Here is a 15,972-nt window from a genome sequence, read left to right as displayed (position 1 = left end):
TCATGTGATAGATCGAATATTAAAGCTTATGTATGTGGGTTTTACTAACTATGTTACAGTAAATGCAGTACTTTATGTTTCATTTTAATGTTATAGTACATTTGCATAGACCAGTAGCTTTATTATTGCCTTAATTAAACACGTGTCACTGCAATGCCCAAAACAATAAACATACGCACATCTAGGTTAATTACTATGCTAATTACTTGACCTTGTTTATTAATAGCTCTACTCTATTTCTTTTAAATATGTTATAACATTAGAAATTGGTAAATATTGGTTTATAGGAATTATATTATTAATATTAAAATAATATTTTTCTGTCCCCTCGTTATAATTTATACATACAGGCCATCTACTGAACTAATACCAACTATTGTTAGTATTTAATACCGAGCTTATGTTTTAAAATAAACGTTTGAATGTGTTTATTTCTTTTCTAACACAGCCATGATAAACTACTTTAGTAATGTTCGTTTAACAAACTATTTTTTTCAGGAAAGTCTACTAGCATCAAGACATTTATGAGAGACTTTTATTATGAAACATGTTAAGTTGACTATTATAGCCGTTCGCTTCGAATCAGCTGACGGAAAGAGAAACTGCGTTATACTACTTGTTCATTAATAATTTCACGGTTTGATAGCGCTAATATTTTAATTAGAGATGGGGGCTTGTATGGCGTTGTGCTCTCTTGCGAGCTGTGTAAGTGATTTTACTATAATAGTTATTTACTTCATGATTTATCTTACGAAACTGTCACCTGAGAGCGTCGAATTACTTCAGAACATTTCTTGATCATAAAATTCTAAATCTGCGTAACAACGCATTGAACTACACGTTATTATTTATAATCAATAAAAAGACGTTCATATTTAAATAGAAAATGTGGTTTATGGGAGCTATTCGGTACTAAACAACTGTATATGGAAATGTGTTTATATTTAACGCTACATCTGGACAAATGTGCTTTTTATGGTATACCGTGGCTTACTTAGTCATAAGCTGGAAATTTATTTAAAAAATATTGATAATATAGCAATAAAGGGTTGATTTTTAAGTTTCTACTTTTAATTCCTGTTGGATCGTGTCACGAGGTGTTTTATTTAGAGTTAGAGGTGCACGTCATCATCCTTCCTGTAAAACTGGTAATGGTTGTGACGTATATATTTTAACACTTCGTTGTTCATTGCTCTTAAATTAAGCTTAGTTAATAAACAACTCCCAGCATGAGTGACATAATTTCAATTATTTATATACAATGCTTGGGATTTATGGAGGTCAAAGTCTTGAGGAGTAATAAACTTTTTCATAATCAACAAAACTTTATTAATTCACAAGTTTTTACATGTACTTTTTTATTATTTAAGCAGGACATTAGCATACTTTAAAATCAAAATGTGCATTTATTTTATTTTAAAAATCCTGTATTTAATGGATTAAATTAAAAATTATCCCCTTTTTACCTTTTTGATGCATTTCACTCAAATGACTCTGAGCACTCACATAATGTGACTTTGTGCATTAAGTTCAATAAATTAACAGATATATGTCTTTTATTTTGATGTTTTACTTGTCAATGTCGTTGATTAAGTGAATAAGTCGTTTTGGAGAAAAGTGTCTGCCAAATCTATATAAGTAAATGTAAATGTACACCTTTATTATATATATATATATATTTTATTTTAAATGTTTAGTACTTTCTGCACAGGGTAAGTTGCTGTGCCCATGTGAATTAATTTGTAATTTTTCACTTTTTCACTATGTGTTAAAGGCATCGTGTTTGTGTGGCACCGCTCCATGTCTGCTGTGTGGCTGCTGTCCTTCTAGCAACAACTCCACCATCACACGGCTGGTCTTCTCTTTCTTCCTTTTGTTGGGCACATTGGTATCTGTAATAATGATCTTGCCTGGCATGGAGACACAGCTTCGTAAGGTGGGCCCACTATGAGTGATATACTGTAGATACTTTCTGTCCATTGTGTCTTTAAGTTCTAAAATTTTTGATGTCTCTATAGATTCCTGGATTTTGTCAAGGGGGAACCACAATACCAGGGATTCAGAACCATGTTAACTGTGACGTGATTGTGGGATACAAATCAGTGTACCGTATGTGCTTTGCTATGGCTTGCTTCTTTTTCTTGTTCTCTGCTATCATGATTCGCGTTCGGAGCAGCAAAGACCCTCGCGGAGCCATTCAGAACGGGTAGGTCTGACTAAAAGTTGTGCTTGTGTGTTGCATTATTGTAAGCTGTGTATTGGCATGAATTGACCAGGTTATGTGTTGTCAACGGGTTTTGGTTCTTTAAGTTTTTGATATTAGTTGGTATCACCGTTGGAGCCTTTTTCATCCCCGATGGAACATTTCATGATGGTAATGTATAATTGTGAATCGATAGTACATGGTTAATTGGTGTAAAAAATAAATGTATTCAGTTTGTTGTGTCCCTTTAACCTTTTTCAGCAGCACATAATAAAATAGTGTATATTTGCTAGGGAGATACCGAATGACAACATGACTATATAATGTTGAGCCCTAATTGTAGTCATGATAATTATATTCCAAGCCATTATTAAAATGCAGGGTTACATTTCAAGGGATGCAGAAATGCATGGTTTTCTACAGGGAAGAACTCAATTACTTTTTAATGATTGTCTTGGATGTTATGAGATGCATGGGAAAAGACATTATTGAAGGTAGAATGTTGTGTTTTTAATGATTGTATTTTACATTAGTAGTGAGAACTTGTTACCTTAATGTTGGTACACTTCAAGGTGTTTTTAGATATGAAAATTATCACCTTTGAGACACAAGGGTAATTAAACTTGCTTTTAAATACATTGTAAGAATCCAAAAGCGTTGTTTCTGGTAGGTCTAAATAGTCAGCAACATAATGGTATTTAGTATAAGAGAGGACGCATGAGTGCCTCAGGGGCTGATTGACAATTTATTGTAAAAAGAATAAGATGATGTTACATACTATTCGTCGTCATTAAACGAACACATTCAGATTTTGGGAATTTAGCTTATTCACCGTATCCCCCAGAGTTAGATAAGTCCATACATACCTTTCTCATCTCCGTGCGTGCTGTAACTCTGTCTGACGCAGCCCCGCTAGCTTAGCTTAGCACAAAGTCTGGAAGTAAATGGCTCCAGCTAGCAAACTGCCCCCAATAAGTGACAAAATAACATGAACATTTTCCTATTTATGTGTTGTGATTTGAATAGTCACACCGTGTACAAATAACAAGGTGATCTGAAATTAAAAAAAAAAAAAAGTTAACAACAAAATTTTAAGTGATGTTAAAAACTTAAAAATCTACAACTTTATTGCTTGCTTGTCAGTAAGCAGGTGTTTTATGTAAATGACTTGCAATATACAAATGATGTACAATACATTTAAAACGTATGATTGTTTATTAATACTTTTATGTTATGTGTATTGTTTTACAGAAAAATACATGTATTAATGTTATTTTTTCCATAACATGAGCAGGAATAAAAGTTTAAGAAAAAATATTTTTAATAATAGAATCTTATACAAGATTATTCAAACATATATTAAAGAATAGAATATATGAAGAGTTTGGTTCCAAAACGCAATAAATTCATTTTGACTAAATTCGGTAAAAACGTGTTTTCTATACCAAGAAAGTGACAAGATGAAAACCACAAATTTCTGTTACAAACTTTCACATAGCATCTTTAGGTTACAAAAACATAAACAATTCAAATCCATAATTTGATTTTCAAAGATTTATTATAAAAATGAATTTTTTTCCACAAAATGCAACGTTTCTTTTCCGTCAAAGAAAACACCACAGGTTTAGCAATGCCATTAAAGTATTATTTTGTTTTTGTTTGTTTCTTGATCACAAAGTACAAGATGAGGGAGAACTAGGATTTTGTGTACTCAATGCGCCACCATTGTTTGTTTACAATGCGTGGAATGGTGCGCTGTAATTTGTGAAGCGGATTTATTGCGTTCTGTAGAAAAGGAGGACTGGCATTTATTGCGTTTTGGGAAAAAAGGAAGAAAAGATGACAGAATATCACGGTGGATATTGTATTTTGTGTAAAATTAAGAATTTACATTTAAATACTGACCTAAAATAATGCTGATTTTGGTGGTAACTTTTTTTTTTTAAATGGTGTTTATCACGTTTTGGAACCAAACTCTTCATATGTCGTTAGAATAATGAAACGCAAACAGCAAGATCAATGACAGCTAGTCAGTCCAGTTTAGGTTTATTGTTGTGGTTAAGCACAGTTGACCAGCATGCTGCTAGCATGACTCAATTCTATTGTAATTTAACTGATCTTTCTTTACAGTTTGGTTCTACTTTGGTATTGTGGGCTCCTTCATGTTTATCCTGATCCAGCTCATCCTCCTGATTGACTTTGCCCACTCTTGGAATGAAGTATGGGTGAGGAATGCTGAGGAGGGCAATAGCAAGTGTTGGTTCTCAGGTCTGACAAGGTGGACCGATATCCTGTTCACCACTATAGACTTACAAATAGGTGTGTCTCAATCCACCCATTTTCAGAAAAAGAAACCTGATACTGTTTTATGTGCTTATAGGTCTGCTGTTCTTCACCATTATTCACTATGCCCTGGCTTTCGCCGCTATTGTGCTGTTTTATCTGTACTACACGAAACCCGACGACTGCACCGAACACAAGTTCTTCATTAGCTTCAACCTTATTCTCTGTGTCATCGTATCTGTGGTTTCCATTCTGCCCAAAGTGCAGGTAAGTCTAGTTAATAAGTGTTTCCCAACCTTTTTGTTTTGGATACCCCCAAATCCTATTCAGTATGGATACCCCCTTCATTAACACAGAATGCTACTAAAATGGCATTATTATGATTGACTTATAAACTAAAACAATTAAAGCTGTGGGTGTAAAACTGATCGATCAATTCTCATCTCAGTAATCCACCCCCGCTTGGTGTCTTCCTGTGTGTGCACATACTGAATATTCCCTTACCACATTCATTCACAAAAATGTTCAAACTTTGCTTTGTTTTCGTAGCTCAGATCAGTACTTAATGCATTAGGACATGCTGAGCACTGATAATTTGACCTCAAAAGGAAAACAACAAAGCAAGTATTGATTTTGCGGAAGCTGCGGCCTGGCAGTTAACACATGCAATACCAAATTCTCTTTGTCTCTGTCTTTTAAATAATTTCCTGTTTCATCTTTAGTTTTAAGTAAAACGAGCAAAATTTCCAATAAATCTTGTTTGAAAGTCTATTGATTTTAAGCAAGTCCAAACAAGATCACATTAGGATATACGGTGTTAAGACCGAACACAGGAAGCAACAAACACGAACTGACAAAACAGGAATTGAATGTAGTATTGCCTCAGCACGTAAACTTTAACAGACTTAAATGCTGATTTGTGCAAAAAGTACATAAGAAAACAACCCCTGTGATGTTTCGAAGGTTATCTGTAGTCATCTTTGAGTTTTCCATCTTCCATTAGCCACCAGATTTTTTGGTGCTTTTAGGCATACAGAATCTGTCATATAAGAAAATTAGACTCTTGCTTTTTCAATTTATGTTTCCTATTTCAATCCTTCCAGAAAAACACAGTTTTTTTGTGATTGTTGCGGGCAAAAATCCTTGCGGCACGTTTTCTCAAAAAATGCGATGGAATATGCGGGACATTTATGCAATTTTATGCGATGAAGTTGCGGGAACTTGCAAAAATTGCGGGAACTTGCAAAAACTGTTTGCATCTTTTGCGTCACTTCATAACGTTCCCATGGCAACAGGGGACATGGCTGCACTTGTGTGAATTAAATGCAACATTTTTTAACTTTCTGCTTATATATATGCGACTTTTTGCATGAAATCATGCAAGCCCGCATATTTTGCACGCAGAAATCTGTAATTTATGTGGCGAAAGTGTGGCGTATTTTAGGGCCCTATAATTTCCGCGATCACGGAATCGCGGACGGAATCGCGGAATTGGCTAATTAACACGGAATCTAGTATTAACGCGGAATTTTGCGGAATTTTACATATTTTGAATAAAATTATGTTTTTGTGTGTGAGACGAACGTATGTCTGGGGGAAATGCAGACCGGGGGGAGTAAATCTGGGCGACACGCCCCCTCGCGTCGTTTCAGACCCCCTCCAAAACACTGAAACCATGGCGAAGCGGCTCTCCACGACTCTTGCTTTCGTCAGCGAAAAAATTAAGAAATTCGACGCTAAGCACTTAGTTCCGAGCAGGTCTCACATGACTTTTATGTGACCGGAGAACTGTTATTTTGGAAGTTTTGTCAACACTCTGTTCACGGTGAGCGCCAAGATACATGCAGTCTCTCATCCACGTCTGTCTCACTGTACCTCTCTCATGTGCACGCGCTCATGCATCTGTCCGAACTTAGTGCGAACACAAATCCTCATGTATTTGTTCAGTTTTATGCATTTCAAGCGAGCTGAGGCAAACTAACTATCCCTCGCATTTAAAATATAATCATCTGCATCATGGCGCCGCTCTCTGTCTCTCTTTCGCTCGCACGTGCAAATAGCTGCGCGCTCATGCTGTCCTAAGATCACTATCCTGTGTATGTTTGTAAAGTTATATGCATTTCAAGCGATTGTGTATAAAATATGGATCGCGTTCCGCTGGATTGATGTGTTTAAGGCACTTCTGAAGGCACCACTGCTTTGACACCTTGTTGTATCCTCCTGCAACAACACTAAACAATGCATTGAATTGAGTTATGTGTGTGCGCGTGTGCGTGTGTATGTGCGTGTGTAAATGCATCTTTTATAGTCATTAAGTAATCCTGTTATCCAGTTTTTCCCCAAATCATTTACATTTTAATCATTAACATTAAAGGAACACTCTTTTTATGACTAAAATAAAAGTAAAGGGTAAAAAATATAATTGCCAAAAATTAAAACGGATAAAACGGAATTTGCAAAAATTAAAACGGAGAAAACGGAATTTGGGAAAAAATAAAACGGAATTTGGGAAAAAATAAAACGGATTTTATAGGGCCCTAGTATTTGAAAAAATGCACCCCCCGCATAAATATGTGGACTTAGGCTGATTATGCATTGAATCATGCAATTGCATAATCACGTTTTTCTGGAGGAACTGCTATTTGTAAATGTTGTTAGGGCTGAAATTTGAACAGGCCTTAAATAGTAGCCAATCATACTAAGGTCATATTAGTACTAGACCACATGTCTGTAGTGGCTATCAGTCAAGGAGCGCCATTAGATACTATGTCGTTTATACAGGCGCTGCAGCTCCCCCTTGTGTTTTTTAGAGAGATATGCAATCATTGCGGTGATCTGAAATCACAGCCCTATATGTTGTATGCATTTTTATTGTTTATTTGGTGTGTGTTTGCAGGAGTTTTCACCTCAGTCTGGTCTGCTTCAGTCATCTGTTATCACTTTGTACACTATGTATGTCACCTGGTCCGCCATGACTAACAATCCTAGTAAGTATAAAATCTCTGAAAATATTTACTTTCCGCTCTTGGTCTCTTTTCATTTCATGAGCTTTCATTCTGCTCCTATTCAGGTTGATGCAATTGTTGGTGAGTTTTGTGTGTTACCCAACCCAGTGCTTAGTTGTCAATTGTTACTGAAAAAGCCAAATTACGTGCTAGAATCCAGTTCTAGTTTAATCTATCCTTATATTTTGTTATGGTCCAATGTTTGCATCTATATTAGCAAATTAAAAGATTAGTTTTTGGTAGTTTTTGTAATGTCATCATAATGTGTGATTATGAATCATATCTGAATCATGAAACTTCTCACAATGCTTTACTTCATTATGAAACCCTTTGTCTGACTTCACCTATAGATCGGGCATGTAATCCTAGTCTACTCAGCCTAGTGTCCAACGTAACCACAGTTACACCCACGAGCTCTCCGGGGGTGGTACAGTGGTGGGATGCTCAAGGCATTGTGGGATTGGTCATCTTTCTATTTTGCACCTTCTATGCCAGGTAAAATACATTTTACACAGCTATTATTTATTATTTCTATAAGTTCTTTTACAACCTGAAGCACCTTTCTGCAACATGTTGTGGGTTTCATGCTTGAAGTGCTCAAAGTCCATATAGTTGGTGTTAATCAATCTCTTTTTGTTTGGCTAGCATCCGTTCATCCAACAACGCTCAGGTAAATAGGCTGATGCAGACAGAAGAGGGAGGGGGATCTGATGGTGTTGAGGAGGTGGGCAAAGATGGTGTGCGGCATGCCGTTGATAATGAGGAGGACGGTGTCACGTACAGCTACTCCTTTTTTCACTTTCACCTTTTCCTGGCCTCTCTTTACATCATGATGACTCTCACTAACTGGTACAAGTAAGTGCTAGTTTTTCCGCTGAGACTCTGGGTACGCTAAATTGAGAAAAAGGCATTTCTTTTTTTAAAAGGTATATAAAGATACATTTCAGACTGGCAAAAACGTGATCGTTTAGGCCTATTCAACTTATATCCGTTTATACACACAAACCAGATGTTGAAAAGACCTAATCCAAACCATACCCATATGTGAACCTGGACCACAATACCAGTTGTATTTGTCAATTCTTAAAGGAACAGTATGTAAGAAATGTATATCAATGAATCATAAAATGGCCCTGATATGTCACTAGACATTAAGAAATCATTTTCATTTCAAATACTTATATCACTGACAACAGTGGTCTGGCCAGGATATTGTCATTTAAAAAGTGGAGTTGCAGCCCTCAACTAATGTTATGTTGTCATTTTGTGTATTGGCCACCAGTTGTGTGATTGCAATACCAGATTTAGCCACAAGTTTTGTGATTGCAATACCAGTTTTGGCCACAATCCTACATACTGTTCCTTTAAATTGAGATTTATATATCATCTGGATGAATAAGCTTTCCACTGATGTATGGTTTGTTATGATAGGACAATATGTGGTCGAGATACAACAATTTGAAAATCTAGAATCTGAGGGTACAAAAATATCAAAATATTAAGAAAATCGCCTTTTAAAGTCCTTAGCAACAAATATTACTAATGATTAGGGTTGGGCGATAAATACATTTTATCGATTAGCTCGAAGGTGTAAGTTTACATCAATTTGTTTGCATGAAAATTGTTTTTCTCTTTTACATCCGCTGACGCTCCCCTCTGGGCTCCCGTAGTTCCAAATCTGGGATTTTTATTTTAGGCCAAATTTCCCAGCCCTAACAATACATTCTTTTTTAAATATATATTTACAGTAGGAAATTTGATAAATATCTTTATAGAACATGATCTTTAGATAATTTGGCATCAAAAATCGTTCATTTTGACCCATACAATGTATTGTTGGCTATTGCTACAAATATATCCGTGCGACTTATGACTGGTTTTGTGGTCCAGGGTCACATATGTGCTTTGAAGTCCTTTCAAATGAGAATGACAAATTTGTTATATTTTTATTCTTATATCTAGGGTACAGTGTTACAAGCCTTAGTCTTCTCTCATTTATTTATTACGTGGTGAATAAAATATATATATATATGAATTTTGGCGACACATAGTGGATAGTATATGTACTGATCAAAGTAAAGAAACATTCATTATTGGTGTTGGATGTTTATCATTGTAGACTAGCTAAAGTCAAAATTTTCTGTTTCTTCTCATTCATCTTTAGACCTGATGTCAGCACCCAGGCCATGCAAAGCACAATGCCTGCAGTGTGGGTCAAGATCAGCTCCAGCTGGCTGGGTCTGGCCCTCTACCTGTGGACCCTTGTGGCTCCTCTGGTTTTGCCCGACCGAGACTTCAACTGAGCTTGACTCTTCACCTAATCAAAGCTGTGTGTGGTAAAATATTACAAAACTCCAAAAACTATAAAGTACCTATGAAGATTTAAAGTAATTCAGTATCAAGAGTTCAAGTTAATCTTAAGGTCAACAATTTAAACACATCCTAAAAATGACATGATCATTTCACTGTTAGTGATTTGGATTATAGGGCTGTTAGGTTTGAAAAACAACAAAAAGTGTATATACGGTTTAGCACTCCATATGGCCTTACATCAAGTATTGTAAATGGTCCAAAAATGACTCCTGACATTTTGTTCAGTAAACCGCACACTAAGAGTGACTGGACACTTTTTTTGCACATGCTTCCTTTTTGAATTCCTTATGTTTATGAATAATGTTCACAGATTTGTATAAGCACACTGCTGCCCCTTTCTAATCTTTTAATGTTGTGTGATGAGCTGCCTCCGTCTGACCACACATGATGTATAAATGGGGTAAATGAATAAAATAGGATTGATCGCGCTATATAGCTTCTACTGTGCTGTTGATACAGATTCAATTATGCTGTCGTAGTTTTATACCTCTTTGCTCTTATTTCTAGTTCAGTATGGCTATTTACGTGTTTTTTTAAATCATTACTAGTTTGATTCTTACTACATTAAAATAAAAGCACTCCTTATGTGTTTGAGTTGAGCTGCGCAGCCACACATTTTCAACAGGTGCACCCAATAACTGTCCTATAAAGACCATCAACTTAGTGGTCTTGCCACGAATACAAATATGCATGTTATTGCTGCTAAAAACCTTCACTACCTGAAGAGGAAATGCTTTTACAAAGATTGCATTTTAACATCAGGGTCTTCTTCAATATACTGTATAATACACAATAATATAGACTACAGTTCAGAAAGTTCACCGCGATCACGCACTTTTCTTAAGCAATGTCTGCGCTGAGGGGCCGGTGGGAAGCCCATGCGTTGTGGGGGGCTTATGCAGGGGCTTATGTGTTCATACCAGACCCTCTATAGAGCCTCATACTGTAGAACTTGTGCATGCAGAAGATAAGCTCAAAATGACACACCCATTCTTGGTAGCGTTCACTACACTACACTGCATACCCATGGGGGTCCCCCATTTACGATGGTCCCAGTGCCATGAAAAATAGATATATAGTGCTTTAATATTGATCAATAGTACAAATTATGGTGCTGTCAGTCCATCAAAGGCAAATGTTTACCTATTGTGCTTGTCGTTCGGTAGAAATGTGTGCGTGCTGAGTAACGTGCATTCAAATAATACCTACATATAGTTCAGGGCTGGATAGTTGATCATTGATGTGTATAATTGATCGGTAATCTTTTCATCTGTGATAATTCGGATACTTTCATATGTAGATTTTTTATTTAGCAAATGCTGGAGTAAAATTAAATTCAGTTAAATAACGTAAATTGTTCACTTTTTTAACATTGCTGAAAACATGTTGGTGAATTTCATAACTATATAGGCATTGTTGATGTGTATGCCTCAAGTCATTAGGTTTTGTGAACACGTAATGCGCTATGCTTGTAACAGGAATGATCTGATTGTCTTGTGAAGTACATACTGTATATTCAATCTTTTTTCTTACATGCACTATAAATGCTGGTGTTTTTTAACCCAATGTTGAACCCAACCTGTTGGGTGGTTTTAACCCTTTATTGGGTTAATTTAACCCAATGGCTAGGTTTATCCTTTTAGATGCAACGCTGGATTGAAAAATAACCCATCTATTTTTTTTTTTAGATTGTGTATGCATGACAATTCATCTGTAGTCTATTATTAGTAGCAACATGCAAGATCAGTAATTTTCTTTATTAATTCTTCATGTGCCTTTCTGGATATATAGCTTGTCTTATCAAAAGTAACCAGGTATATTCAGTCTGGGGAAGAAGTGCCTTTTTCATGTTTTGTAACATTTAATTTTTCAAACCATGTACAATATTACATACAGTATACGTGGAAGTGATATTTTAGCAATCTGGTGTTGTTTGATCTGTGCTTATGCTGTATATATTTCAATAAACCCATATAACTCATCATATTGTGTTTTATTTATTTATTTATTTATTTATTTTATTTTTTTCTTTGGGTCTTCACAAATCAGCTATATTGATTTGGCAGTCATGCACTAGATTATTAGATCTGGAGCTTATGTCAGATCTACAGGTGTTGGTACTGCTTTTTTATAGTATCATTTCATTAACTATCAGAAAATCAAATCCGAACAATTATGATTCAATATAGTTGGACTTTTATTTAGCATCTGCCCACCAGGTGGAAGTAATGAGCTATTGATCATATCTCTCATGTCACTCATTCCTCAATATTAAGGCCATGGCCTCTTATGTAGCCTGTCAATATTTGATAATACCCCAGTTATGCAAGTTCATATCAGCAGTTATCGGTGTTTCAAATGTCCGTGACATCAATTACTGACTTTAGATATTGACCGGCTTAAATATTATTTATGCCTCCCCCAATGTATTTTAAAGGTCAATTTTAGTGTTGTTTTGTTTGTCTTACTTAGTCTTTGGTTAAGTTGGTGTTTATGTATATCTTTCTTTAATGCACTATAGTCGCAGTTTCCCAAACCAACCCCACTGGCCATAAACCCTCTAACAGTTGCAAGCAATTATCACATTTGCATTGCTAGAGCAAAAACAGACTGGAGAAGGTGCATGTTTCAAACGTAGGACTATGAAATGGGAACGTGTTCTGTAAATCCCTCTCAAAGCTGGAGATGTTTCGAGTGTCTGGCTGACTGTTAAGGTACTGAACTTTTAGTGCTTTAGGGCCCTGCAAAATCAGACCCCTCTTCTCAGATGTGTGCTTTATCAGTTGGCAGCTTGGCTAAGCCTAGATAATGCTTGCTTATGCAATGGTGTTTTGCTACTAGTGTTGATATGTTTCTGCACACTTGTGTAACTAGCAGACGACAAGAGCTGAGGTCTGCATCTTTAGGAAAAGGCAGCCTTCATAATGTGCCTGTACTTTTTGCTTTATTCCTTTATATTGCAAAATTTTTTATATCATGAAGGGTGTATGATAGCGGTTCGGTCTAAATATTAAATGTTGTACTGTTAAACATTAATGACAGGTCCAAATTGATATTTAATGCAGCTTTGAGTAAGGCCAACTGAAGACATATGTGTTTTTTAATGCATGGTTGTTGTCCTGCCCCTAAGATGTGTCTCACTTCTGGGGTATAGGGGTGGGCGTCAAAATTAATAGATATGTCCAAGGCCTTAGCTGTGGTCCTGATTTTTATCTGGTTGTTCAGATAAAGTAAATAACTGCTTATATACACTCACCTAAAGGATTATTAGGAACACCTGTTCAATTTCTCATTAATGCAATTATGTAATCAACCAATCACGTGGCAGTTGCTTCATTGCATTTAGGGGTGTAGTCCTGGTCAAGACACTCCTAAACTTCAAACTGAATGTCAGAATGGAAGAGAAAGGTGATTTAAGTAATTTTGAGCATGGCATGGTTGTTGGTGCTAGACGGGTCTGAGTATTTCACAGTCTGCTCAGTTACTGGGATTTTCACGCACAACCATTTCTAGGGTTTACAAAGAATGGTGTGAAAAGGGAAAAACATCCAGTATGCGGCAGTCCTGTGGGCGAAAATTCCTTGTTGATGCTAGAGGTCAAAGGAGAATGGGCCGACTGACTCAAGCTGATAGAAGACCAACTTTGACTGAAATAACCACTCGTTACAACTGAGGTATGCAGCAAAGCATTTGTGAAGCCACAACACGCACAACCTTGAGGCAGATGGGTTACAACAGCAGAAGACCCGATACATGGATCCATCATGCCTTGTTACCAATGTGCAGGCTGGTGGTAATGGTTTGGCGGATGTTTTCTTGGCACACTTTAGTGCCAATTGGGCATCGTTTAAATGCCACAGCCTACCTGAGCATTGTTTCTGACCATGTCCATCTCTTTATGACCACCATGTTCCCATCCTCTGATGGCTACTTCCAGCAGGATAATGCCCCATGTCACAAAGCTCGAATCATTTCAAATTGGTTTCTTGAACATGACAATGAGTTCACTGTACTAAAATGGCCCCCACAGTCACCACATCTCAGCCAAATAGAGCATCTTTGGGATGTGGTGGAACGGGAGCTTCGTGCCCTGGACGTGCATCCCACAAATCTCCATCAACTGCAAGAGGCACCTTGCTGAATCAATGACACTTAGAAATAAGGCAGATCTCAAGGGAAAAGGGGGTCAAACACAGTATTAGTATGGTGTTCCTAATAATCCTTTAGGTGAGTGTATAACCGTTTGTTAAAGTCAACATGGAATCAGAGTTGGAACTCATAGCCTCATAGGCAGCCAGACATGCTGTACTGTGCTATGGTTTTTAAACATCAGGACCCACTTGTGGGTCACATGGGTGTTGCGGTAAATGACAAAAATCTGTTTAATCCAGTTAATGGCTAGCAATGACAATGGTTTTGATCTCTTACCATATTAAACTTTGTTATTGCAATTGCACTTACTGTATAATACAATGACAAGAAAACAAGAACTACTTTCTTCTAAAGGAAAAAAGAATGTGTATTGTATCCCCATGTTTCCATCTAAAAATGATTTGGTGTGCCTTGGGATAGATTATACCTGTCTTGGTGGATCCTGGAATAAAATGATTGGTTGACGCTTCCATAGCATTTGCTTTTTCTACTATGGAAGTCAATGGGTACCGTGTGGATACCATCATTTATTAAATCTTCTTTTGTGTTTAACAGAATAAAGGTATTTGTACAGGTTTAGAACATCATGAGGGCGAATAAATGATAACCATATTTTGGGGTGACCAATCCCTTTAATGATGTTAGCATGTATTATTTCTGATTAATAAAGACCGAAAGCTAATGTGAGCTTGTAGAGATAAAGCTTCCCATTTAGGGTTGAGATATTGACTGAATGCACCACAGGACATTACTCTTGATCCACATAGCTGCTGTGTCACAGTGTCCTCTCTCTCGCTACCAGTTTGTACTGTTGTTGTTTCTGGCTCTTGTAGTGGAGTATAATATTTCAGATTCTCTTTGTCCTCATTTTGAATCAGGTCCGATAACTGATGCCAGAAACCTTTGGTTTCTTCTTGTTAGAGTTTGGCATCTTGAGACTTTGCCTAACAGAACTCAGTGCCAAACTCAGAACTGCAAGACAACAAGGCTAAAGACTGAAGATAATAAATGTGTTTGCATCTCTTTCATTTCCTTTACAGCTGCACAGCTGTCCAGTGCTGGAAAGTCTTACATGCCTTTCTCTATGTTCAATGGAAAAACACTCCAAAAAAACTTTTATCCAAAAAAAAAAACATAGCATTTTTTAAAGTCAGGTTGTGATATTTTACTAATAAAAAGTACATATTGGTATCAAAGAGTGCAAAATAGTAACTCAAAGGTACATCTTGGTACCAAAAACATATGGTATCACTTTGGATAAAAGGAAAATTGTAACAAATCATGATGTCATTTCTTAAAGAGCACCTATTGTTCGATTAACGTTTTTAAATTTCCTTTGGTGTGTAAGTGTGTATTATTACGTGTTAATGATATGCAAAAAGAAATACCCCAAAGTAAACGATGAGGCGAGTTACCGTCTCCAACGTAAATCTCTTTTCTTGGACTACAACAAACACACGGATTGTAGGCAACAGTTTACTTCCTGGGATTGGTGATGTAGACAAGACCGACATTATCATAATTCTCAGCCTGTAAGTTGACTGTTGTTAGAATTGCATTGTGATCGAATCTTTCAAACATGGTAAGGAGCGTCACATTTCCTGCTGAGAGGTATTTAGGCCAATCACAACCTACAGATTACACTGCAAATATGATTTTCAAGAAATTTTTGTCTTGTTTTTAGTAAAAATATCTAATAATTCTTAAATTAAGATGCTTCTGATGATATTTCTGGTCTAAAAACTAGACTTTTACTTAAAAAGAAAAAGCGTCTTAATTTAAGAATTTTTAGATATTTTTATTAAAAACAAGACAAAAATTCTTGAATTTTTTTTTTTGCAGTAGCTTGACCAATCAGTGACGCAGAGCTTTACAAATCTGTGCATTTTAGGATGAGAGTAAAATCTGGAGCTACAAAAGTGTACGGTATGTGGAAAATAATGTTTTTTAACCATA

The 15,972-nt window shown here is 36.3% G+C and overlaps 1 protein-coding gene across 1 annotated transcript; it reads left to right on the top strand.

Annotated features, from left to right (window-relative positions):
- Positions 1-545: 545 nt before the first annotated feature.
- On the top strand, positions 546-11,846 carry serinc2l (serine incorporator 2, like). The gene is made up of 10 exons (XM_073872304.1): positions 546-705; positions 1,775-1,936; positions 2,019-2,208; positions 2,297-2,374; positions 4,334-4,471; positions 4,584-4,753; positions 7,383-7,473; positions 7,842-7,986; positions 8,137-8,346; positions 9,656-11,846. The coding sequence occupies exons 1-10, from the start codon at positions 667-669 to the stop codon at positions 9,792-9,794; spliced, it is 1,362 nt and encodes a 453-aa protein (XP_073728405.1). The 5' UTR covers positions 546-666; the 3' UTR covers positions 9,795-11,846.
- Positions 11,847-15,972: the final 4,126 nt, after the last annotated feature.

The sequence above is a fragment of the Misgurnus anguillicaudatus genome, chromosome 10 (genome assembly GCF_027580225.2).
Source record: "Misgurnus anguillicaudatus chromosome 10, ASM2758022v2, whole genome shotgun sequence".
Lineage (NCBI taxonomy): Eukaryota > Metazoa > Chordata > Actinopteri > Cypriniformes > Cobitidae > Misgurnus > Misgurnus anguillicaudatus.
This window is presented reverse-complemented; position numbering and strand designations above follow the sequence as displayed.

Coding starts and splice junctions, on each gene's coding strand:
- serinc2l (XM_073872304.1), top strand. CDS start 667: ATGGGGGCTTGTATGGCGTTGTGCTCTCTTGCGAGCTGT. Junction 2,209..2,296: donor CGGAGCCATTCAGAACGGGT/AGGTCTGACTAA, acceptor TTGTCAACGGGT/TTTGGTTCTTTAAGTTTTTG. Junction 4,754..7,382: donor CCATTCTGCCCAAAGTGCAG/GTAAGTCTAGTT, acceptor GTGTGTTTGCAG/GAGTTTTCACCTCAGTCTGG.